The following is a 27135-nucleotide window of genomic DNA, read 5'->3' on the forward strand; positions in this document are numbered from 1 at the left end:
CAAACTGACAGTGCTGTCAGCTCAGTTGTAACATGCCAATCAGCACTGGCTAAAATAAGAAAGGAAGACTACCCCCAGTGTCAGCCACAAAATAACTCAGCTAGCTCAGCTTCAGAATAACAGGAGGTAAAGCATGTTTGTAAGAGAAACTAACTAATGAAAGCCTGTATGACCTGAAACCCATACTTTAAAAAAAAAATTATGACCACGGAAATCTGAGTTGCACTAAGTACATATATATGAACTGTATATTCTCAGCTATACTTGTTGAAGCTTGCTGCTCTGACTATTTAAAAAGAAGACACAAAAAGTCCACTACAGTTTTTGGTTGTTATAGCTCAATCCTAATGTTATCCATCAAGAGTCTTACCTGTGCTTCCTATTTATGCACAGAACCACAAACTGTGTATTATCAATTGATATGCTACTGTCAAGCATGTTTCTGAGTAACAGTTTTATCATTACAGTTACTGGAATGGGACCAAGCACAGAAACATAGTGGCTATATTTATTTGAAGGTTCTTCATGCTTCATATTGCATTCCAACTATAGCAGGAGAAATACGACAACCCTGTATTTTGACACAAGGCAAAAACATCAAATGCTAAGAAGTCCAGCAGATTACATGACAGAACAAAAAAAATCAGCTCATTCATTGGGTTACTAATTTAAAATAACAAAAAATAAATAATTATTCTCTCATCAGTATTGTTCTAGATTCAATATGAATCTTAACTCCCTTTAGCCTCCCTTGCAAAAGTAAAGGATGAAAGGAAAAAAAAAAAAAGGTATCTGCTCCAACAGCAAAGGTGACACATTTTTCTGAGACAGATCTTTGAATCTCCTGAAGAAAATCAATTTTGATCTTTCTGCTTTGTCAGGCTCCCAAATTCCCCTTACATCCATTTCGCTGCAATTTTCTCATAGCTAACAACCATTATTTGCTCTTTCTCTGAGTGTCACGTAATTCCTATCTTCTGTACTCTAATAAAAAGAATACCCACAGAAAGAAACCATGGGAGCTCTTTTTTAGACTGAAATCCATTAGACATTTATACAGAGAAATGCTAAAATTTAATGAGAGGGTTAACGATGGTTTTGACATTACAGAAAACATAATGTAGAAAATTGAAAACACAAGATTGGTTATGTAAAATTTATTTATATCTACATTAAAAGAAAAAGTAATAAAACTGAAGAGATTTCACTCTGGAATCAAGTGCCTGAACACAGAAAACTAAGAAGTTATAGCAGTGTTACAGAGCCCTCAGAAGTGAAGAGAAAACTAAGAAGTTATAGCAGCGTTACAGAGCCCTCAGAAGTGAAGAACTGCCCACAAAATAATTTCTTCATACTTGTTGAAAGTTCTATTGTAATTTAAAACTGGATTTACTTTTTTGACAGCATTATATAACACTTTATCTGGATATTTGCCTCACAGTCTTTAATGTGCTAATAAAGTGATTTAAATGGCAGTGATTGTACCAGTAATTTAACATATGCATAAAAGAACTAGTAAGTATATATTTAATCACAACTTACTACATTTTGACAAAAGGAAATATAACAAGCTGTGTGTTTGTTACAAACAGCTATACGCCCAGATCCTTTTAAATCGCAGCTCAAAAATGCTTCTTAAATAAAAAATATATAATATAATAATTCAAATTTTTCCAGCATTCCAAATAACTTGCTTCCAAATATTTTGCCCTGTGCTTTAGGCTGTCAGAAGCAAAAGAAAGTTCAGGTAAATATAAAGAGGAATGTTTTGCTCCAAGTACAGCCCAAATACAAGTCTTCGTTTCATCCAAAAATTCTGATATAGCCATGATCATGCTGGTCTAAGAAATGACAGGCAAACAGCTGAACAGACACTGCATTCTTCTAAATACTGATACATCAGGTTGTATGAAAGATTGTTGGCTGGAAGAACCAGACCAGAACCAGACTAGGATACAGCATTTAGACTTACCAACAAATTGTGAATGATTTATGTACTTGGTGAGAATACTAAGATTGAAATATTTCAACATAAGTAAGATGACAACCATAATTTTTCTCATCCTCTCTCATCCAGTTCCAAATCACTTGATATACTTCTGTTTATGATTATGGAATCTTCAGAATCAGGATATTGCATTTTCTTTCTTAGCAATAAACAAATAAATGAACAAACTTTAAAAATCTACAATTTAATTAATTCAATGACAATGTGATGTATATTGGAATAAAAAACAACAAATAAAAACTCTCTTTCCATAAGAATTTTCAGATTTGTTGCAGCTAAAGCTTTGATGAGACTGTTTCTTCAGTCTTGGTAAAGCACTGACATCTTTCGCCAGTGCAAAAGCAAATACATTAATAGCTAAAAAAGAAGCTGCTGTACCTGAAGAAACACTGAATGCATATATTGAGAGAACTACAGCATCACTTAAACTTCCATTCTAAACCATATTATGCACTATAGCTATGTCTTCCAACTCAAAAACAAACAGATCCCAAAGATGAAGAATGGAATAACTACTCCCCCTCAAAAAAACCCTGCTACATTTATCCTCTGAAACATGTTCTTCCAAATAGTAACTGAATTTCCTTACAGAAACGCAGAACTTTTTCTTAATATTAATATAAAAATAGCATTCTGTCTCCATAATATTGTAGCAAGTTTTATTTGAGTGACTAAATACAGATTAAAGTACCCAGTTTCTGTTTGTCTGAGTTTGAAAATAACAATCACTCATTAAATCTATTTTCAGCAAAGTTTTTACAATTTGGTACTGATAAAGCAAAATTTAGAAAAGGAGACTGATTCACTTGTCAATTATGTAGTTTCATAAATTCACAATTGATTTCTGCTAAAATTACAGTATTTTATAAAAATAAAATGCTTCAGTAGAGAAAAACAAATCCTGTGTTACAGTCAGTTAAGGTATTCTGCCAAGTACTGAACAACAGGCCAGCCTCAAAGGATCACAGTGCTTTGTGTCTGGTCTTCAAATGCAGCAACCATACCACTGCTCACACCAATTCAAGTAAATAGAAGGTCAAATGAAAAACATCTGACAAAAGAATAGCTACACTTGGTCTAGTTCTGAGAAGGCTGTAGAAAGAGAAAGCAAAGCTTTTGCTCTATGAAAACAAGGTTCAAACAACGGAGGGAAAAAATCTCAGGACAACATTATACCTTCCTGTAGAAAGACAAATGTATTACTAAAAACCTGGAAAACAAGCGTGTTTTTTTTTAAACAATATTTTTATTTTGTCTTATATAGTCTTACCGTTCTCTGTTAAATTTCAGAGAATGGAGGATAGCTGGTCGTTTCTGTCTGAGATTCCACAAATGGAGCGTATCATCTGCACATGCACTGACCAAAGCACCCTAGAACAGACACAAAATACGGCACATGTCACTCTTGTATGGGGTCTGTCTTATTCTCAAGTCATTCTCACTGCTAAAATGATCTCTCTGTAGAAAACAGTACAATTTATGAGAAATACTTGCTTCCTTCTGTAAGAATATAAATTAAAACTCCATCAATTTAAAATACAAATTCAAGCTTCTAACCAAAGTTATACATGCAAACTCCCACAAATTTCCACGCAAGCATAGAGATTAATGAAAAGAAGGACAGCCAGTACTTATTTTAAAAGGTGAGTATAAGTGGCATAACTAAAGGAAAAAGGGACATACAAACAAATGACAATGCCAAGCACAATACAGTAGCCATATGAAGACAACATGAAGTTCACAACTGGAACTGTGAAAAGATGCAGGTAGAAGAACATAGGGACAGGTATCAAAAGGACAGGACAAAAGAGATGTAGACAAAAGAATGGTGTCTTTGCTACAGATCAGAAATACTCTGAAGTCTGGTTCTGCGTCTGATCAAGAACCATACCATACAACAGCAAAGCCAAGTGAAAATGTCTGTTGAGGCAGGTATCTGCTGCTGCATCAGTAGGGTTACTATAGTTACATGTCAAATCACATCTGATAGAAAGGCTCAATCCCTATGTGCTCCAATGGCATAGAGGAACTGGACGTTACTCAAACTGTAGACAATGCTTTATCTTGGCAAATGGGGAGGACGTGACTGAATGCTCAGATAATACCAACTATGATGGTTTGATAAGGCATAAAGTTCCCTTCTTGCATATCAGATTTCCTTCCTAATCCTAGCAACTGTTTCTTTCAATGCTGACGTGTAAATGCAACTTATGAAAGTAAGACTTTTCTAATACAATATAATCCATGCTTTAATTGTCAACTCCTGAAGAACATGGACTAATGACAGAGGTTGAATCTCCACCACAGAAATCAAAATAATCTTACATTTTACAGTTCTTGCTGGTCACAAAGGACCAGAACATTCAAATATTGGCTCCTTTTTTTCCCCAACACTTTTCCAGCCCTTTTATAAAGAATTATTTCTGAAGTTTCAGTCTTCATTCATTACTTTCAGTGGTTCAGGCACTTTTCCAAACAAGCTCAGAACAAAAATACTTCTGAGATTTAAAAAATAAACTAGCAAAACACCAAAACCCAAGCCCTTTAATTGACAAGTTCTAATAGCTTTGAGGATTTGAAATTGTCAAAAGTGTTTTCATACATTAGGGAAGAAAACTAATGAAAACTGAACTAAGATTATGTCATAATTTTGTCAGGTTATGAGATATTGAAAACAATCTGCTGAGTAGATTCGTAGGCTCAGCAAATCTTCTTGAGCATTACTATCTCCAGAGACCTTCTGATAGAGCAAGTTATAGTCTCGTACTGTTCTTTACATCATCCAAACTTGATTTTGACAAACCATGTAGAAAGGCTAAGCATGCTCATTTGATTGATAATCCCTGCAGCTGCTCATTTTTACTGCAAATAGCAGCATGTCCACATCTATTGAGCTTTTAGATAATTATCATCAATATTTTTCCACACAAAAAAGTAATTCATTTATTAACTGCTATTTGAAACAGAGCTGTGTAGCATATTCAGTAATTGAATGGATTTTACATCTATCTGCAAACATTCATGTATTGACTACTTTTTGTTTAGTACTTTATAGTGATGTAAATAAACATTAGTTTTCCTGGCGTGCAGTCACAAGAATAGTCTTCTAGAAGTCCGCATGATGAACGTCCTCTGGATGTATGCCACTTACTTGTTGGCACAATTTCTCAACAGGAAAAGTTGTATCACTGAATTACAATACACCAATTGCCTTATTCAACTAAACATACATAGAAGAATTCAAGTAAATATATACTTACCTCATTGATTAAGAACTGGAGCTGTAGGACTGCAGCACCACTTTCATGTTGGCAGTAGCAATCAACACCAGGCCTACCCAATCTGTTGTCATCAAAGTCAAGGATTCTAACATTTCTGTTATCACCAAAAGACAAGAAAAAAAATATGGAACTATCAATTCATCTCTAATTAACCTTTAATTAACCTCAATTCTTCTTGCTTTCTGTAAAACGAAAGAATTCAAGCTGACTTCCCACTGCTCTAATTAAAGTATCAACACCATCAGTCAGAAACATGTGCAATTGTGAGTGATTTGCTACTGCCTGTTCTCTTTCCTCTGAGAAAAAAAAAGCACAAATTACAAAAATTCAGCAGGATGCCTCTTCAGTTTCTAGAACACCTAAGTGGTTCATTCAACACATGAATGTATCAGCTTTTTGTGCTTATGAAAACATTATTTAGTTAATAATTTAGGACTAAGGTCATTGCAGTTCTGTAGCAGGCTTTCTTTTTTGAATCTGAGAAAAAGCTTTTTACAATTAGTCATTTCACACTCACGTAAAAAGCTCACATACAACTAACTATTGCTCTGTCTCATCAACACAGTACAATACAATGCTCCACAGATAACCAAGTCCAACTCAGAACTACATTGCCTATACCAATTCTTAGCCCAAGTGAAACCACAGTGGCAACTTAACTGGGTTACTCAAAATTAACACTGATGTATTCCTTTGCAGAAACATCTTGTTGCCCAGATACAGTTTTTTATCTGTTCTCTTAGGATGTTTTCCTTTTGCACTAAATTAAAATCTCCCAAGTCAGATTATAGCATTTCCAGTCAGAGTCAGAGAGTTCAACAATAAATTGCTGTTCCAGAAAATTACCAGGCAGAAAGTAAAGCAAAAGAGGAATATGAAACGTGACCTTATTAATAATATTGTCGTATGAAAGAAGTGAAACACCTCCACATGCATTAATGACAGCAAGCATTATGAAATAAATAGAAAAAAAGATTTTACAAGATAAGGCTTATCTTGTTGTATATGACCAGATCATAAAATCCTGCACAAAAATGCCAGTGATCTACCAATACCGAAGGCAGTGGTCAGAACAGAATGATCTTTACTTTCCCTTTCAAAAGTGAAGAAACTTGCAGTAGACTATTCTGAAATGAGGTACAAAGATGTAAACTCTACAGATTAGTAAATTAGAGAGCTAAAACTTGAAAGTATCCAAAAAATTCCTTTTTCAGTTGTTACAGAAACATTTTAATTGGAGACATCTGACCTGGAAAGACTTGCACTCTACTCTGCACAAATGGTGTACTAGAAAACTGTAGGGAAAAGAGCATATGAGGGCTGCTCCAAAGGAATGCCTCTTATTTTATTATATTGGCCCACAAAGTCAAAGGTGGATATTGGTGGTATGGAAGTCCAGGTTGAATCTTCTTGACAATATGCCATTATCTTTTTTTACCAGATGACAGATGGCAGCAGAGGGGCAGTCTGACAAAATGGCATCTGACATAGAAGTGCATATGAAACAAAAGTTTGTCACAGAATTCCTCCATGTGGAAAAATGGCACCTACTGACATTCATCAATGCTTGCTGAATGTTTCTGGAGGCAGTGAGGCAGTGGCTGGTGTGTTTCAGCAGTAGCAGTAGCAACAGTGGGTCACCTCCACTGGAGCAGATTTTTATGAGTGTAGCATGCGGGCTTTTGTTCTTTGCTGTAGAAAATACATAACTAATGGTGGTGACTATGTTGAAAAAGAGTGTTTTGTAGCTGAGAATTTGATCTATCAAGTAGTGTGACTGGGGACTTTGTATCTGTTGTAATTTCCATGGACAGTAAGAACAGAGAAAAAACTCCATCTGCCACTTATTCTCAAACTGCAGTTCTGAGCAAAATCACAACCATTAAAACAGCATGAACCAGCATATCTTTTAAACAACCTGTTTTAAATGAACAATAAAGATATATAGTAGTCTATTATACATTCTAAGGGTTGATAGTAATTCCTCCATCCATTTTTAATTACTTCTCTGTAGTACTCATTTTTTATATTCTCTGTAATGGAAAAGGAATTAATACTTCTGCCAAAACATACCAACCCACAGACCAATCACCCAACAAAGAGAACAAACAATTCCTTTGTTGATTTTAAATCGAGTGGAAATTTTGATCCAATGGGAGTTGGATCTAGATGATTTTTAAGTCCCTTCCAGCTTGAACTTCTGCATCATTCTATGACTTCAACTTAAGCATTATATGCAATGTAAATCCATGACGGTAGCTAATGATTGTCCTTAATGAAAATTATGCTGGTATTGTCCCAAGTAAGCAGCTATCAACTTTCAGCATCAGTATTGTGCTAAATAAGCTTTCTGGGAAACATTCTAACAAAGTCAATTATTTCATTAGCATATCCCAAACAAACAAAGCACTCTCCAATAATTCACATCTATTTGCCTAAGTGTTCATCCTGAAATACTTCACAAATTACTAAAATGAGAGAGAAATTATGCTGTCTGCTTCAGTCTGGCCAATTGCCCTGAAGTAAGGACCGATGCTTACTTAAATAGAAGCATTATCACTGACTGATGGTGGTTTTCAAACATTCTGGGAGCTGTGTTGAGATCCTTCCAGCAGAAGGAGCTGAAGACATATTATGATTTGGCACATGTTCTTGGCACTTCATCTTATCTTCTGCAAACTTTATGCTTTGCTGCCAAGCATGGAGGAATAAACCATACCTCACTGAATCTTTTCATACCAGTGTACTCCACCAGGACATACAGCAGTAGTAACAATGAAGGCTTTGGACTGAATTTATTCTTTTATTTTGCCTTTATATGACTTAATTAAATAATGACTTAACTAAAAGAGAGAGTGTAATATTTCTGAAAATACTGGAAGAGAAGACTAATTTTAATAGATTTGAATACCTCAAGGTAGACATCATGATTTTCAAGGATAAAAACCAGTCACTGGCTATTCTCTCTTATCAGTACATTGGATCTCTCAAGGGCCTTTACAGACATGCCAGATTATACTAATTTATACATAAAAAGGAAAATGATGAAAACTGTCTGAGTCTGATGGGACTTACAGTAAAACAAGTACAACCAGAATCACATGAATCAAGCGTGACAGTAATAACACTGTAACCTGTAATCCTAGTTTTAAAATCTGAATTTGTGAAACACAGTATTTTGCACTGTATTCACTTGTATGCAATAGTTTTTCAGAGAATGTTTCCACACACTATTCATGTTACAGGCATCACACATGAACTCCCCTGAACTATGCTGTTTACAGTGCTTCAGATTCCTCCTGTAGCTATATAAAGAAGCTGAAGAGTCATCTGAATCTTTTTCCTCAGCAGTCAAAAGGGTGTCAGTTTGAAGTATGAAAACATTCCTGAATAATAAAAAACCCAACACATTCTCCTAGCCTTTAATATTTTTGCCTACTCCCTCAGATATGGGAGTGCAGCTGTGGGGTACAGTAGAAGTAGCGCTGCTGACTGTAGGGTGTCCTGTCATTTGATTTGCACTGACTAGTACATGCTTGAGTTCCTACTCAATATGCAGCACTCTAAGAGCAGATGCTTGTGGGCTGGTGATACACTATTACATAAACCAACTGTAAAAGTGGTTTAGCGTGTTATTTGAATATAGGACAGTATTTTCTTGCAGAAGACCTGCTGCTGACTTGAGTGATTTGAGTGGTTTATCAGTTTAAAAAGCCACAAAGGATTCAACAGAATAGCTAGTGAATAAAATACTCAGATGATTCAATCACGTCACTAGCTAGCTAAAGCAGCCACTGGGCTAATCAGCTGTATCTGTCAAAATATAAAATGCTGAAAGATTTTGTCAAAAGATAACAACTATGAAAACATAACATTGCCTTAACATCAAAGTTTATCATCTAGATTTGCAGCTCCAGACGTAGACATATGCAGTTCCTGGAATATTGAGTTTTACTGTTCCTTCCTGGAATCCCTTTAAGCCTCTCATACACTTATTCCCAGTACAGTAATGATAGCACATGTTCTGGTAAAAACAAATGCCACAGTCCTGTATTTCCTCATTTCAAATGGGTTTCCAGATTTTTTTTCTCTTTCTATGAGGTACTGTATCTTCCATTAAACATTTCAAACTACAGAGAATCCATGATTTCTGAAGAATATTGCTCCAGTCTTCAGTTATCCTCACTATGAAGAAAGTCGTGCTATATGTAGAATCAATACACGTAGATTCAGTTTCAAGCTTTTGGATCACATTATGCCTTTCAATGCTAAATTAAATAACTTTCTATTAGCAGAAGTTTCCTGCTGCAGGTACTTAGAAACAGTGATAGGTTATATATTATCCATCTCCTTCATGAATACAAGCACAAAACTCTAAGCGGCATTATTATCATGTCACATAGTAGTTTTGCTAGATCTTGAGTAGTTCTGATCTTTTTTTTCGCCTGGATGCTTTATAATTTTTGTAATCTTCTTTAAGATGGAAAACAGAGCCACACAATCTTAATGCTGACTGCTTTCATACAATGCAAAGCACACAGCATTTTATTGGGCAATCATATTTTTATAATTTTTAAGAATTCTAGATTGCTTTATAAAAAATAATGCCCCCTCACAACCCTCATGCTATTAACCACATGTAATTGAGCTCAGTGAGTTCCTTAAAAATGACCTGAAACCCAATCACACCCACATGACCTTCCATGCGCTGTGGATTCACTGCAAACTGCGTTATCAAACAATAACTCCTGGCACTGTCTTCCTCTTGTTTGTTTTAAATATAGAAGTATTCAGTTTTACAATGAGATTCATTATGTCTTGAGTTTATCCAGCTGTTCAAATAAAGAGCTTCTTTTTTTCCCCTCTGCAAAGAAAAGGTGAATTATCTGCTATGATTGGCTGCTCTCTAGCACTGCTAAGTGCTAGACAGACAAACGTTTGGGCACCCAATAAGCATGAGCTTTTGGTCTAAAATTGCCTCTGTCTTGTTTATTTTTCTTGACATAGATTTCTCCATTCATGCATACAAATTACAGCAATCACAGGAACAGCAGAACATCAGTTATGATATATAAAGGCTTAAAGATTTGCAACTTTGACTTCTTCCAGGTCAAACAACGTACAGATAGACAGTATTTAATGGCAGCTGGATAGCTGGAAGAACGCTACAAAAAATATCAGTGACCATTAGTACAAGTTGGATGCAAATCTACATCAACACCTCAATTTTTCTGATTCCAATGAATTTAGGGGCTGTTTTATTGCTCAAAATATCTGCAGATATGAAAAGCAATGCCACCACTCATAGGGCTATTAGTTTTGTAAGATTATGTCAAAATATCTTTGATACTTTAGGAATCATCTGTTCTAGAAATGAAAAACAGATATGATCACCATGTGATTGATTTCAATCAATCCTAAACCTCGAAAAGCAAACATGTTCATAAGCAAACACATTCTGAGGCAATGACTTTAGCAACATTTTGCAAATAGCATGAAGGGGAATGACTTCATACAAGCTATTTGTGTGAAACCAGCTAGCCCTAAATTCTTTTCCAAAAAGGAGCCATTTAGCTGCTAGCCTGTAAAAGCTCTATGTTGCTAGGCAGCCACTTTGAAAGCTCAATATTTTGAGGTTGTACTTCTTGTGGCAGTAACAAATTCTATTAAGAAAGAGTTTGCATTTATAGGAGGCTTCCTTTTTTTCAGGAAGCTTGCTAACACAGATGAAACAAGAAAGGCTACAACAAGTGCAAACTATAATCTGTCTATGTGAGTGAACAGTGTATTTATTATACTCACAAGTACTGTTGTTTTTGAGAAATCTGTAAAGCTGGTTTATAATCACTTCTAATTGAAAGCTACAGAGTGAATGAACACATTGGAAGAGATTAACTCCAGACCTAACACATGCTGAAGGTTATGGAAACCTAAACTGAGCTACAAATGAGAAGGCTGTGTATTTTGCAACATCCTAAAGATAGCAAATCACTTTAACATAGCTAAGTGCCTACATAACACCATATAGAGACACAGATAAAAAGAAAAATGATATTAAAACTAAATTTTATCCCACTTACTGCCTTTTTGAGGGGCCTGTAAAACATACAATCCACTGGTCACCTATATGCACAGATGGAAGCCTAGTATTATCTTACAACAGAAAGCAGACATGTAGCTTTAATTTAGCCATTTTTAAATTCCTATTTCACAGCATTCAGATATTAATATTTAACATAGTATTTGCTACATACATCTCCATATACTCAATACGTAACTCCACACGTATGGATTACAATATATACAGTTACTGATAAAAAAATACAACTACCTACAACTATTTAATACTGAAAAATACTGACCTTAAAAGGTAAGCATGACCATTGTGTTAGTATTTGTTTATCCTTGTGGTTGTCAATATGTCTGACCATATTGCTTGCTAGGCTGAAAGGAGATTTTAGGAAGTTTTGTTTGTGCTCTTGAAGTAAGGCTGTCTATATAAGTTCTATACAGGCTTAATAGAAATGAATTCTCATACTTGTATATGTTTCATATAAAGAATTCTCACATTTTCTTACAGCACAGACTTCTTTAAGTGGTTGCTGAATTTTTAGCATTTTGTAAGTGATTGCCAGGTGCTGATTTTCCTTACGGCTGCCACTTACAAAGAATAAGCAAGAACAGAAGATGAAAAGCAATCACCTAATAAGTCTTTCTAAAAAAGGTCAAAAGACCTGTCAAACTAAATGCCTCTAAAAATAGAGAGCCATTTTGCCAAAAATTAATTTCTCCTGTAGTTGCTATGGGGAAGTTATACAACTAAAATAATCTATTAAACCTTAATCCGTGGCAGGAAAGTGCTTGAGAATACACATGGCACTTTCTCTTTTACACAGTGACAGCAATTAGCCATTACTGGAAACCTTTGAAACAAGATTGAATATTATCCCCCAGCCCGTTGGACTTCAAATATGGCCAATTCTGTTGGAGATGAAAACAGATGATTAAATAATGTTCCCTCTTATCTGACAGTTTCATTAAACACTTAGCTAATACAGATACAGGGAAAAAAAGCTTCTTTGTCCAGCATTTGTAGGATAATTAAAGGTTGTCCTGTTTACTTCTGACCAATTATTGATGTCAGGTACTTCACACATCACGGTTCTGTATGTCATTAGCAATGAAGGAGTTCAAGGATCTTTAGGACAAGCTCTTCTATCCACACTTAATATACTGCTGCCTATCTCCCAGTTGGTAGTATAAGTATAGCTATTAAATTGGGCCATTTTTGTGCTCTCAAGCATCAGTCCTGCAGTAAGAATGTCTTGTTTTTTAGTTTTATCAGGTGATAAGGTTCCCCCCTGAACCTGATTTGCTTAGGCTGGTCAACAAATCAATAGAATTGAAATGAAAAATGGAAAATGTCTACTGAAAAGGCGAAATGATTATCCATGAAATTATGAGGATCGTAACAACAAGAAAATTTTTTATGCACAAAATAAAGGCTTTCTATAATTAACCTGCTTTGTTTCAAGTTTGATTCACAACTGTTAAATACTGCATTCTGATTCACAGATTTACTATAAGTACTCTTTTATATATACTCTTATAAGTTACAATAATATTATGATATTATAATCTTGTAATATGTAAAATAATAATAATATATAAATAATAATAAATATTATAATAAAATAATAACATAATATTATATATATACTCTTTTATAAATCAAATTAAGTCAACACTGTGTAAGTTCTCCAAATATACTGGAGAAAAACAGTAAAAGACACAGTAAACATATCACCCTAAGGGACCGAAGATAAAGCGGACTGCTCGATGATACCCAGTGATGATTCATCTTCAGTCTTACTCAGTAATATGTCAAAAAAACTCCATGGACATCATCACAGAAAACCTTTTAAATAGAGTTGTATGCATAACAATGTATGTCCTTACAGAGATGCATTATACAATCTCTCAGGAAAAAAAAAACCAACAAACCCACTAATACACAGGTGCTAATGCATTGAGAATGACAGCACCTGATCTTGACTCAGGCTTTTCAACTGATAAGTGGTTTAGAGCTTAATTTGCTCGACTTCATCATTTCCAGTGCTCCAAGGAATGTGCTTTATAACATCAATAAGCAAAAAGATACACTGACTTTAAGACTTTCATTCAGACATTTCAGTATTTATCCAGCTAAAGAAAGATGCTGAGGTCATGCACCACATTCTGCTTAGGCAGTGCAGTGTTGCCTAAATTATGAAATAATTTTATAACTTAAAGTGCCCCAGAAAAAGAGATGAATAACATTTCCAAATGCTTCAGTTAACCTGTATGAATACTCAATATTTTTACAAACCAGTATTTTTGACATTTAATAATGGAGTATGTTAATCTAGAATTTCATTCTTCAGAAGAGACATATAAAACTCAAAGGAACTCTTAATTGCCATCAGTAATAGAAAAAAACTGGCAACAAAGCTACTCGTGCCTGAATAAACAGAATTTTAAAAATACGTTGTAATTTAAGAAAATTATTTAGTTTGACAAAATTTCACTAAAAAACATGCAGATCTTATTTTACATTCAGTTCAGTACTATTATATTATAAATGTACGTATCTTAAAAGGCATCTCAAATATCAGACAGTCAACTTTTTTTTAAGAAATTTTAACAAATTTTATGGAAGAGGTGCTCCTCTTCATCTCGTGCAAGATACAGATTAAATATTACCTGTATTTCACCACTTGTATAACACTCCCATGGGCCAACTATTCTGTCAAATTTTGAAATAAAGTACACCACAGACAACAGTTAATAATTTAAACTACATTAAATGCACAACTAGCAGCTGGTTAAGTTGCATTTTATGAAGTCCTTTTGGTGTAAATGGACATGAACTATGATTTTTCTACTTTAACCAAGCACTTTCCACAAACTAAGTTTATGTTTGATAACAGCTGTACCGAGCATTTATGTTTTATGTGCATTAAAATTTACAAACACATTACTTAACATGGGTTAAAAATTAGTAAGGATTTGAAAGCAAAGTTGGTGAGTACTGAGCAACTTCCAAAGAGTGTTAGCATTTGAAGAAAAGACTGTTTACTTCTGGAAATAGAACAGACATAGCAGATATCTTCTAGGATCCCAGTTTTTCCATGCCATTTACTAAAAATCTGCATGTTTCAGTGAAGCAAAACACTGTTGCAGAAACTGTCACACAATATTAGCTTCATAATATCCCAATTCTAGATCTTTTTGGATGAAAATCAAGAAGCTCTGGCAATTCAAATTAAAAAGACTGAGATCTCTGCCTTCATCCAAGGATTATGCTTTGTAGAATCTGAGAACCAAAACTGCCACAGCTGAAGCACAGTTTTCATGCTGAGGATATGCTAGGTAACTGACAGCAATAGGCTGCTTCTAATAATCCAAACCTCTCTCTACAGGATGAGGAGAGACAGTGGAGAATCTTGAGGCTGGATTACTATCAATCCAGCCTTGTTTTATGATTGCTATAATATTTGTCAAGATCTACAATTGTTGTGATCCACTTCAGACAGCTGCAGATACCACATAGCACAACATGAACCACAATGTTTTCTTCAGGGAGAGACAGTTTTTATAGCCCAAATGGGACCCTAAAAGAAACCGTAATACATGTAGAAATGGAGAAAACAAATCTGGTGCAAAACAGGGAGTAATCCAGCTTGACTGTGCACACATACACAAACTGTGTGAGCTTCTTCCTTTCCTCTTTTGAGTTTCAGAAGTTTGAAATACTGTATAGCCACACTGAAGTTTTAGTACATAAACTGTATGCAGAACTAGGAAGGGTGATCCCCAGACTAGTAAAGTCTTTGGCTCTCCACTAATGTGAAAGTCAAAGCAGAAATCTTCTTCAGGAGCTTGAGCAAGGAGATGCACTGTGAGCTTTTATTTTGTTAAACCTGAACAATCATTACTGAATGAACAGACATAGAAGCTGTATCTATTCCACACTATCCTACAAATACTCATGGCAACAATCACATTTTTTTTAGTTCTCTATTGTTTTCAAGACTTGAAAGCAAACCAAAATACAAAGAGAACCTCCATACATACACTGTTTCTGCATCTCTACATTCCTGATTCAGTTTTTGGCTTACCAAATTTACTAATCTAAACAGGAAAACAATGTTTTATTTTTCCCACCACAGTTGTTTCAATTTCAGCATATACTCAGCATTTAGATTAATTTTAAGGTAGATAAAATGAACACAAAAGTTTGTTACAGAGCACAATAAGAGAGGTACTTATCTCTATTTGGCATGCATAAGCACCATGTTGCTTTGAAGGAAAATATCCAGGCGATTCTGGAAATGGACTGCCCACTGTCATATTTCCTCTCCTTACACTTCCCAAAACTTCTCAATACAAGCTGAAGATTTTGAATACTTGAAGCTCAGTAATACATCAACATTCCAACAGAACATATATTTATATATTTAATATCATACATATATATTCCCTAGAGAAGTCTTTGTGGGCCAGGATCCCAATGTATTTGCTAAATCAGCTTAAACAAGTGAATCAGGGGCTGGAAAAAACTAGCTTGCTCACATACACACACAAACACATGGAGATGAAAAGAATGTGGGGTTTTTGTTTGTTTGCTTGTTTGTTGTTGGGGGAGGAATACAAAGATAGTATGTAAAGAAAAATATCAGTGCTTGCAAGGAGAAGAAAATTGAGGTAATTTCTACCAGAATGTCACTGACACAAAAAAGAACAATTGAAAACAAAATGCTGCCATATATATTTAAAAATTAAGGAATGGCAATCAAACAAAAAAATTACTTTCCGACATAAGCCTGACAAAAATAGGATAACAAAACAGAAAAGCAAAGGAAAAATCCTATTCCTCTTCAACCCAGACTTTCCTCATCTTGTATTTTTTGTACTTTGGAAGAACATAAAATCTTCAAGGAGAAAGTGAAGAGTTTCAGAGGTTATGTTTGTGCAGGGAAATGCCATTATCTGTATAGATAAAGAAGGAGCTATAAAAGAAGGTCTACAGAGAATATCGATTTTTTAAAACAAGTATTGTCAAAATATACTCGGAGCTACCAACAATACTTAGGGTTTTTTTTGTCCAAGTTTGCTGGCAGGTTTCTCTGAAACGTGAGAAACTCATACCCTAATATGTGATAAGGCACAGCTTTGATAAAGTTACATTGTTAAAACATTTCACATCAAGGCACTGAATTGGTAGCATGAAAACTGACCTGATTTGTAAATAAATGGAATGAGATGAAATGCCTCAGAAGAGGATGATGCCAAACTGACCATGTCTGAACACAAATGTTTACTCTTACTGGATTTGCACTCTTCTCTCTGCCAAAGACAGGCATCAGAGTTGAAATTGATAGGTGTCTACAACAGCTGCTTTCCTGTGTGATAAACTATGATTACACAGCATATTAATAGTCCACATCTGCACTGATTTTCCCACATGAGTATGAAAACTTCTGCTGTTGTACTCTATACTGAAACATTTTCTCCTAAATTCTGATTTGCCCATGATAATAATTAATTAGATATTAGTTAGATTAATTAATCAGATATTAATCTCTAGATTAGACATTTGCTACCCGTATATCTTCTGTTTGATTTTAATTTTGTTTGAAAATAATCAGCACTAGAGGAGGAGCTGTAGCTGTAGCCTAAGACATGTCACATGCTGATTATGTCAAAAATAAGGTAACTCTAAATTTACCACATGAAAGCTTTTTCTGGGACTAAAATTTGCATTTCCCTGACTACAAAGATTTACACAGCAAATTTCTGTGATCTTCTAACAAAATAATGATTCTATTTTTTAAGACATGCACACCAAAGTAGATTTTAAATTCAGTTCACAAAGATACTCTAATCCTCAGTGCTCATATTCATTGCACAATAATAATCCGATTTATTGTTTATGGTACTCTCAAATCACAGTGATAGCATCAGAAGTGAACATAAAAAACCCACAAAAATATATTTTAAAAAAATATATAAAATAACAGTTAAAATCTCTGAATTGTTGATCTACCTAATAACTCAAGTATGTGCTATAGACAACATACATTTATTTTGCAAATGAGTAAAATGATAAAATCCCAAAATTAAAAGCTGAGCTCACTCTAAACAACAGAAAAGGCTGTCTACCAATTTTATCATAGAATTGTGGAATAACAGAATCATAGAATCACAGAATCACAGAATGGCCTGGGTTGAAAAGGACCACAATGATCATCTAGTTTCAACACCCCTGCTATGTGCAATGCCACATCCAGCCTGGCCTTGAATGCCTCCAGGGATGGGGCATCCACAACCTCTTTGGGCAACCTGGATGCTCCACCCTCTTCAGAAGGACTCACTTTTGCAACATCAATCAATTGTTACAATCAATTTACAAGTCAAGCTATTCTCTTTTTCTGCATTTATGACAGCAAACTCATCTGATTTTCTTTCATTTATACATATAGCCTACCTGCTGAGTATAACTACTACAGTCATTTTGCTACATCTGGAAAGTACAAGGACTTCTGTTCAGTAGAATCACAGAATAATGGAATATCCCAAGTCAACAGAGAGCAGTGTTTCCCCTCATGATGCTCCCCATTATGAGGAAGTAGTAGGCCACGATGAGGTCTCCCCTCAATCTTCTCTTCTCTGGTCTGAACAAACCATGGTACCTCAGCCACTCCTCACGTAAATCAGCATCTTCCCCGTTAAACTCCTCACCATCTTTGTGGCTCTCTTTCGGACACCCTTTAAGAGTTTTCTACTGTGGTGCCCAAATCTGCACACAGTACTCAAGGAGAGGCTGTGCTAGCACAATGCTGAGCCAGACATCCATTTCTCTCGACTGGCTAGCAATGCTGCACTCAACGCACCGCCAGGATACAGTTGGCTTTCCTGTCTGCCTGGGCACACTGTTGATTCATGTTCAATTTGCTGTTGGCCAAGACCCCCAAATATCTTTCAGCAGAGCAGTTCTCCAGCATCTTATTCCCCAGACTGTACGTACAGCCAAGTGTTGCCCCTTTTCAGGTGCAGAATCTGGCACTTGCTCTTATTAAACTTCACGTGGCTGGTGATTTCCCAGCTCTCTAATTTGTCTACGTCTCTTTGCAAAGCTTTTGCATTCCCTATGGAGACAATAGCTCCTCCCAACTTAGTATCATCAGCAAACTCTCTCAAAACACCTTATAGCCATTTAAGTCATTTATGAAAACATTAAAGAGAACTGGCCCTAAAATGGAGCCCTGGGAAACCCCACTAGTGACTGATCACCAGACTGATGTAACCCCATTTACTATAACCCTTTGTGTCCATCTCATCAACAATTAACCCACTGCATTACGTTCTGTCTGGCCGTATGCTGGACATTTTGTCCCTTAGGGCGTAGTGAGAAACAAAAGTTTTACTGAAATCCAAAAAGATAACATTAACTGGTTTCCCTTGGTCAATTAGATGGGTGGCCTTATCATAAAAGGAGTTAGTTAAATAGGACCTTCCTCTCATGAACGCATACTGCCTGTTTCCAATGACCTCACTGTCCTTCAGGTGTTTTTCAGTAATGCCCAACAAAATTTTCTCCACAATTTTACCAGACACAGAAGTGAGATTGACAGGCCTGTGATTATCAGGTTCTTTTTTCTTGCTCTTCCTGAAAGTTGGAACAATATTTGCCAGATTCCCAAGTCCACTGAAAAATAATTGAGAGATGTCTCACAATGACACTGACCAGCTCTCTGAGTACCCTGACATGCATGAATCCCATTGGGCCCCTTGGACTTATATGCATTCAGGTGGAGGATTAAATGTATACGTGGCACATTATTTCCATGTTATATTTATTTGCTAATTGATAGGATCCAGAAATAAAAATGGGTTAAGAATTTAATTTGTAAATCTCCTATTCCCTTCCATATTGGATATTCTGCTTCATTACTGCTATCAGCTGAAGGCAAAAAAAGCAACTTTTGATACTTAGAGATACAACAGGAAAGGTTTTCATTGTTGTTGTTATCCCTTTGGTTAATTATTTTGGGGTCCTGGTGTGATGCTTTTAAGTAATACAAGAAATATCTTAATTTTTTCTTGACTTCAACATATTTGCACCTGTAGATGACCAGTGCACTATCCATTATGTTTTACCTACGAGAATCCGAGACAGTGATGGCAGCTTCAGTGTCCTCTACAATAACAGACATTATCTTTGCATACAGAATAGTCTAATATTTGTCCTACAGCAATATCTCCAGCAACAATGTTCCTCCAGCACCACGCAGATGCCACAGTTGAACACTTGTTTCACTGCTCCACAGTCAGTGTGAGAAGAAACTCATCAAAAGAAGGAAACAGTTAAGAGCTAAGCAGCTGCATCTATCTAATGTCAAAAGCCTGGTAGAAATACAGGAGGGAAAGCATAACTAAGAGCAATTCCTGCTTTAAGCCTTGTTTGAGTCAGATTTCACAAATTTCAGGCTCTACACCAAGTACTTTGTATGCCAAAGGGTCCTGTGTTAATTCAGGTATGTTTTGACTTTTTTTTTTTTTTCCTAAGACAGACCATTAAACTTAAACTAGATTTATACTTCATTTACCACGAATCTCTCACTTCCTCAAGAACAGAATTTATTTCAAATCACTGTGCAACATATTGCATTATTACAAACGGTAGAAGTAGTCATATGTTACAAAAAGTTGTCTAATGTTACAAAAAGAACATTGTATCATCCGTTCTTTTCTATTAGCTTCTCTTACTTCTTTGTTGGAAAACGTGAATAGCAGAAAAAAATGACTTTTGTCTCTACAGTAATACATGATCTCTCTTCTCTTTCTGCTGGTTCATTAAGTACAAAACTGTAGATCAAGCAGAAGTACAAAGCCCTAAAAATGTTTCAGATCTAACTCACATTATAACATTAAAAAAAAAAAAAAAAGTAAATCTCTGTAATATTGTTCTCTGAAATGAAGTCTGTAGCACTGTCTCTCTTAAGGCTTTCTCACCCCAGACACATATGAAATTCCAAGGGGCGATGAAAAGATCTTCTCTGACCTCTGCAATGTTGTTTTTTATAACAAAAGCCTGTCTTTCAGAAAGGCAATAGAAATCATAAAGATTTCAAGAAATGAAGACACTGCATCCTTCCTTTCTACTTCATTCCAAAGACTAACCACAATCATTGCTAAAAATATGAAGTCAGTTTCTAATTCGAATTTGTCAGACTTCAGTTTTAAGTTTTAAGCCCCTAACGCATTTCTCTGTTAACTCAGACCATCTTTTGAGCAGCCATTTTCTTCCTGTGAAGGAAAATGTACAAAGCAGTAAAACCATCATTCAGTCTTCTTTAAAAAAAAATAATAATAATCAGACTGAGTTCTTCTCACTGTATTTTACCTAGACAAATAGGTTTTTTTAGCTCTCCTGTAAATCTGTCAAGATTTTTACAGCTGTGTTTCACAAAAAAACAACAACAAACCCACAAAAGACTAGGCAAACAGAAGAGAAAAAGCAGTGAAAGTTTCCCTAATACATGCTTACTTCTTGTTACATAGTTCTTATATAGATTTCAGACCTACTTCAGCCACCAATGAAAAACTAAACTGCTAATGAAGCAGCTAACTTCAAACATCAGCACCAGTAACACACTCCTGTTGGTAAAGCAAATGAGTTCCCTAAATAATCACACATAGTGTGTTCTTTTCTCAAGAAAATAATGCATTCATTCTGTTTTTTCACAGGAAATGTATTTATTCTTTTATCTTTCTCTAAATTAATGACTGCATCTAGAGAAGACGAATTCGTCTCTAAAGATGAAGCAACCTACTGGCCTTTTGCTGCAACCACGTACAGAGATCTAATATTTTCACTGTTAAGTCCATGGGATGTAAGTATGCCCCAGGTGAGAAGGAAAGAACAGCTCTCTTTCTCTGCAGTTTTTTTTTCAGGTAAAGATCAATCTGAGCTGTGAGTTGGAAGGTCTGAAGTCCTCAGTATGCAAACTGCAGCTGCTGCTACTCAGAAAAGTATCGGAGTTTCTGGAGTGGTTTGGCCTGCCACCTATAATTAGACTTGTATGCTTTCTAACCAGGAAGGCTGCCAGAAGAGTAATGGTCTGCAGCTAGTTGGTATAATTGAAATCTCTGCTATTGTGCAGCAAGGAGAGAGAGATTGCCAGACAAATTTTTAGGAAACTTCAGGGACATTTCTGTCCAAGTAATAGATTTCTCAAAGTTAATTATTTTGCTCTTTTCGTCCTCTCCCCTGCTCTGGCTTCTAAAATTACATGATTTAAAAGACAGGTAGATCTGAGTGCTTCTGAGTGCTCAGATTACACTGTGGTTGAAAAACGCAGTTATTTCAGCTGTCTTATTTAAAGAATGGATTTCTAACCAAAGATGAAACCCAGCACTATCTCTATGCAGAAGGCAACAAAAAACATTTACCTAGTCCAGTGCTTAAAGAAGCGTACAAATAAGGAGGAGCCCCACTTTTTACACAGTCTGGCAGTGAAAGGACAAGACAGAATATTTTTAAAACAAAAGAGGGTAGATCAAGATCAGACATTAGGAGAAAATTCTTGACTCAGAGGGTGGTGATGCACTGGAAGGGGTTGCCCAGAGAAGCTGTAGATGTGCCATACCTGGAGGTGTTCAGGGCAGGTTGGATGGGGCCCTGGGCAGCCTGAGCTGGTAGGTGGCAGCCCTGCCCACAGCAGTTGCTGAAACTGGCTGGGCTTTAATGTCCTTTCCAACCCAAGCAATTCAATGATTCTATGACTGCATCATCCAAGGAATGGTATTCAATGTATAATGCCTTTGCTAAACTAAAAATTCCTTAATGAAAATACTTCTAGCTTTACAGTGTAAGCAAAACCACAAGCATCAAGAAGACATTGAGGAATTATTTCCCCAGTTCTAACAGCACTTGTCATTTTGAGGTCTAAATCTCTACATGGTTCATGGCTGTGATTGTGATTTAAATTTTATTCTCTGGAGTACTGAGAAACAGACAAAAACCACTTATGTCTAAAAGTATTATTATTGTATCATCAGAGAACTACATTAAATTCATTTCTTTCCAAGAAAGCAGCTACATTGTAAGGAAAAACTTTTTGCTATGCACTAAAATATAAACGTCTCCCAAGAACAACAGCCAATTTTTTCAAGAAGTAAGATATAAGTAACCATTAACAACTGTGATTGTTTTTTCATTAGGCACTGAGTTCCCACGTAGTGCTGACAATTCATTGGCCATCAGTAACAAATCACAATAATATACAAAATAACAGGGAATTAATTTCTTGGACTTCAGACAAAATGCTGCTGATTCACTAACTGTAACAGCTGCATTACACAAATAAAAATCTGAGAAAAGCTCCAGGCAGACAACAAATAAAGGATCCTGTCCTTTTGGCAAAAACATTTAAGATCTGCCTGGTTTTTGAAATTAAGAGTATTTTCTGTAGTAGCTTTCAGTGTCCCTCATGTAGCATGAAGGTATCTATGCTTTCTGTCAATTAATGCCATTTGACTGCTGATTAGCAGCATTCAGAAGAGAATTCCTTTTTTTCATAGCATATATTTCAGTATTTTTTTTTTAATTAAGAAAAGGGCAGAAAATTTAAGAATTTAAGAATTGAAAAAGATCTAGAAATTTTTTTTCAGAGTAGAACACTCAATCCAATAACAAATCCTTATGATAATTCATATGTACATTTAAAATGACACAGGTAAGAACTGAAATTAGTTCTCCAAGCTCTGATGTCTGATACAGAACCTGATTCAGACATTGTTTCAGATGTGCAAGATGTAAAGGTTGCTGAAGCAGAAATTGACACAGTCTGTGAAGATTCTGCTTGGTGACAAATACTGTTAGACTATGAGATTAATTTCTTTAAAAGTCTGATCTATAAGAAACTTAGGAGGAGCCTGAAGATAATTTTGTAATTGTGAAAGATATGGAAAAGCAGGAGTTATTCCAATTCTTCAGCCCACATTTGCCTTTAGGAAGAAGATAAGGGAACAGAAGGAGGTAGCTGCTATGCAGGAAGAGATCTACTAAATCATGCAGTGCTACCCTAACACTGCAGAGTAGGAAGTCTTACACTTGTGGGAAGCAGAAAGCACTGCTTCAGATATTTCCCCAGAGCGGAGGGACACAACACAACATAGCCTTGCCTCCAACACTATGCAGTCCGCCTTCAGCATATACAAAGTCTTTTCTTTATCATCACCTGTGCCTCGTGCTCCTGGAGAGCTGTATCTCATTCCCTACTATTCCCCCCACAGCTGGAAACTTCCATTGGCTAAGAGGATTGAACAGAATATCAGGGAGAAAATCTTCCCCACAGGGATACAGCCAGCAAGGAAGGTGGAAGGAGCCACCACAAAGTAAATGGAAGGACTCCACTGTCTAAAACCACTTTTTACCAAAACACAACCAAACAAGAAGTGATGCATCTGTTGTAATTACATTTCTTAGCCTAGGGATAAAAAAATGCCTCTGAGACATTGCTGGTGCAATAGGATTGAAAGAGCAAGTAACTATAGAATTCCTGCTGCAGAACATAAGCCAATCTGCCAAGAGTCTGTGGGATCACTGCTATACTGCGAGAGGCCTGTGTTGAGCTGTGCTCCCACAGTGCTCTAAAATTTGTGAAGCTCAATAGTTTGGGGACAGCACAGCTCCAGGTAGTGCAAGACCACATGCACATTGCCTCCTAGTGCAGCTAGACAACGTTCTCACTGCTGCAACACACTGCTGTGTTGCTGTCAGTACTTTTATCATGAGGCTGTGAAACAAAAGCAAAATACACTTTTGTGTCAAAAAAAAAAAAAAAAAGCTACTCCAAATTCTCACCTGCTGGTGTAGAACAAGTCTTCATAACCCAGATATTGCTCATGAACCTGTACCTGGTTTCAGCATATGTTACACATTGAATACAAGCTGTCATTGACAGCAGTGATACGTAGAATAGAACACAGTTTCATTTCTTGGCAAATCTGTCAGTTATAAATGTGCACCCATGAAAAGGAAGACCAGTCTGCCCTTACTATGCCTGTTGACTGGATATACTATTTTCAGGAATCCTTTCAACACTCAGAGGTGAGGCCTAGCCTCCTATTAAACACAGCTGTCCCCATTAAACATTTGAGGAGACTTGCACTGGTGCACGTGAACTTGCCTGGAGCATATGCCCACCATAAGATGTCTGTCCTGGCCTATTACCTCTGTTCATGTGGTATCCCACAATATCAATCCCAGATATTAGTACAGACTGGGAAAAGAACTAAGAGCATCCCCTCTTTCGAATCCCATCCTTACTGATGGACAGTTGGCTGAATTATGAGCCAGCAGTGTGACCAGGTGGCCAAGGCCAATGGCAGCCTGGCTTGTATCAGGAATGGAGTGGTGAGCAGGACTAGGGAAGTCATCCTGCCCTGTACTCGGCACTGGTGAGGCCTCACCTCCAGTACTGTTTCAGTGTTGGGCACCTCAGTACAGAAAGGACATAGAGATGCTGGAGCAGGTCCAAAGAAGGGCAACAAGGCTTGCGAAGGGCTTGGAGAATATGTTCTACAAGGAGAGACTGAAGGAACTGGGGCTGTTTAGTCTGGGGAACAGGAGGCTGAGGGGAGACCTTATTGCTCTCTTCAAATACTTGAAAGGTGCTGACAGCGAGAGCAGGGCTGGTCTCTTCTCACTGGTGGCAGTGACAGGACAAAGGGAAATGGCCTCAAGTTGCACCAGGGGAAGTTTAGGTTGGATATCAGGAAAAACTCCTTTACAGCAAGGGTTGTTAAGCACTGTAATAAGCTCCCCAGGGAGGTGGTTGAGTCACCATCCCTGGATGTGTTTAAAAACCATTTGCATGTGGTGCTCAGGGACATGATTTAGTGAAAGGTTGTTAGAGTTAGGGTAGTTTGGTTAGGCTGTGATTGGACTTGGTGATCTTGAAGGTCTTTTCCAACCTGAGCAATTCTATGATTCTATGACCTGAAAATAACTGAAAACATTGTCTACAGACCCTTTTTTGTTCCAGTTGCACAGAAATGTTCAACATTATAAGGTTCTAGTAGGCAAACGTTTCAAGCCCCAATGATCCTTCGACACAAAGTAGTTAAATTTGGTCAACAAAAGTAGGGATTATGAAGCATAAGGAATTTATATGAACAAGTTAAAGGCTAAACAGAGATGAGAAAATGGGCTTTCTTGATTTCAACTTTATTAAGGAAAGCAGCGGAGGGCAGACCGTACATTCTGAGATTCCTGCAATGTTGTTTTGAGAACACATTCTAATAATATCAATGAGTTAACCTAACTAAATGAAACAAACCAATAAAATCTACATCTAAATCCCCCAGAAATAGGAGCAATTAAGGAAAAGGCAAATCCTGCATGAGCTTTGTAAGAAGCCTGCCAATATTCTTCTCATTTTCATTCCTCAGTTAATTAATAATTCAAGCAGTACACTGCAGTCAAAATGCCCATTTGCCATTTCTGCATTTGTATAAAGCATCACTAAATGTTTTTTAATCATGTTGTCTATCTTTTCAACTGTCATTGCCCTTTCTTATTTTCCTACTTTGAGGAGAAAGACCAGTGATACCACTTACACATCTTGATATGAAACAAGCAGTACTACCTCTACATCTCGAAAACTATGAGAAAGCTCATTTTAAAATCCATATACATACTTTCCCAAAACGATAGCTTATCACACAACAGTGAGGCTGTGTGCTTCTGCTACTTCTGTTCTGTTACTGTTTCCAGTCGAATATGCTTTTCTCCCATTTCTTCTAGTTTCTAGGATACCACTGTCAATAAATTGACATCTAAATGTTAAGGTCATAATTAAAGAATATCACAACAGGCTGTCTTTCGTACAGTTATCTGTACACTTTGAAATGAAAAATGTAGAGGTTTGAATTTAAAGTGGTTTTGCACAGAATAAATTGGCAGATATACAGACAAATGATGTCACACAAACATTAATGTTCTAGAATGCCTGAGTCAAGAATGTTCATTCATATATAGTGCTTGAGATGTGCCTTTTCCTCATCTTCTGGGCCAAGAGGCCCATGCAAGAGCTATGCTGCTGGGGCTTCCTGGAAAGCGTAAGAAAACTCAATGGATCAGTCATTTTCTCTTCTGTTTAAAAAAGGAAAGAGATGCAGCAACTAGATTAAACATACACAACTTTGTTATTTAATTGGAAATATTAGGAGTCTAAAGAACTTATAGGAGTTCTTACTAAACCACTGAAATTACAAAGATCCTGGCTAGAAATTGCAGAAACTACATGAATCACAGAATTACAGAGCTGTAGGGGCTGAAAGGGACCTCCAGGGATCTTTGAGTTTAGACCTCCTGTAAAGCAGGCCCTCTACAGGCTGCACAAGCAGCAATATTTCCTTCCACACACTGGGGCTTGCAGAGTGGGGGAATGGGAATCAAGCAAAGAGATTCAAGTAATCACCTATTAAAAATTAAAAAAGAGAAACAGAATAGGATGAGCTCAGGTATACCAGAGTCATTAAGACTGCCACTCTCCTAAAATAATACGGTACCAATGCTGTCCTTGTCTCCTCTCTAAAGGTGTTCAAACATCAGCCAGAAGGTACTGCTAATTTACACAGTTAGAAGACTCTGCTCACCTAAGTTTACAAATAGACCATAGGCATTCCACATTCATGTCTTGCAAATCATGTGGCAGCATTACAAGGGCAGAAACTAACAGCAACAGTACCCCAAAAAGTTACAGTAAATCCCACCAATGTATTCCTTGCAAC

General features: G+C 36.4%; 1 protein-coding gene across 2 annotated transcripts in view; it reads right to left on the minus strand.

Annotated features, from left to right (window-relative positions):
* Positions 1-27135, minus strand: part of STXBP5L (syntaxin binding protein 5L) — a 180184-nt gene that overhangs the window by 114893 nt on the left and 38156 nt on the right. For both annotated transcript variants that reach the window (XM_042810370.1, XM_042810372.1), the window contains exons 3-4: positions 5269-5350; positions 3279-3379 (exon numbers count right to left, since the gene is read on the minus strand). In XM_042810370.1, coding sequence (XP_042666304.1) covers positions 3279-3379; positions 5269-5350 — 183 coding nt within the window. The remainder of the gene's footprint in view (positions 1-3278; positions 3380-5268; positions 5351-27135) is intronic.

This window comes from Centrocercus urophasianus, unplaced genomic scaffold, assembly GCF_019232065.1.
Source record: "Centrocercus urophasianus isolate 14NV4802_14NV808 unplaced genomic scaffold, USGS_Curo_1.0 seq_12, whole genome shotgun sequence".
NCBI classification, from domain to species: domain Eukaryota; kingdom Metazoa; phylum Chordata; class Aves; order Galliformes; family Phasianidae; genus Centrocercus; species Centrocercus urophasianus.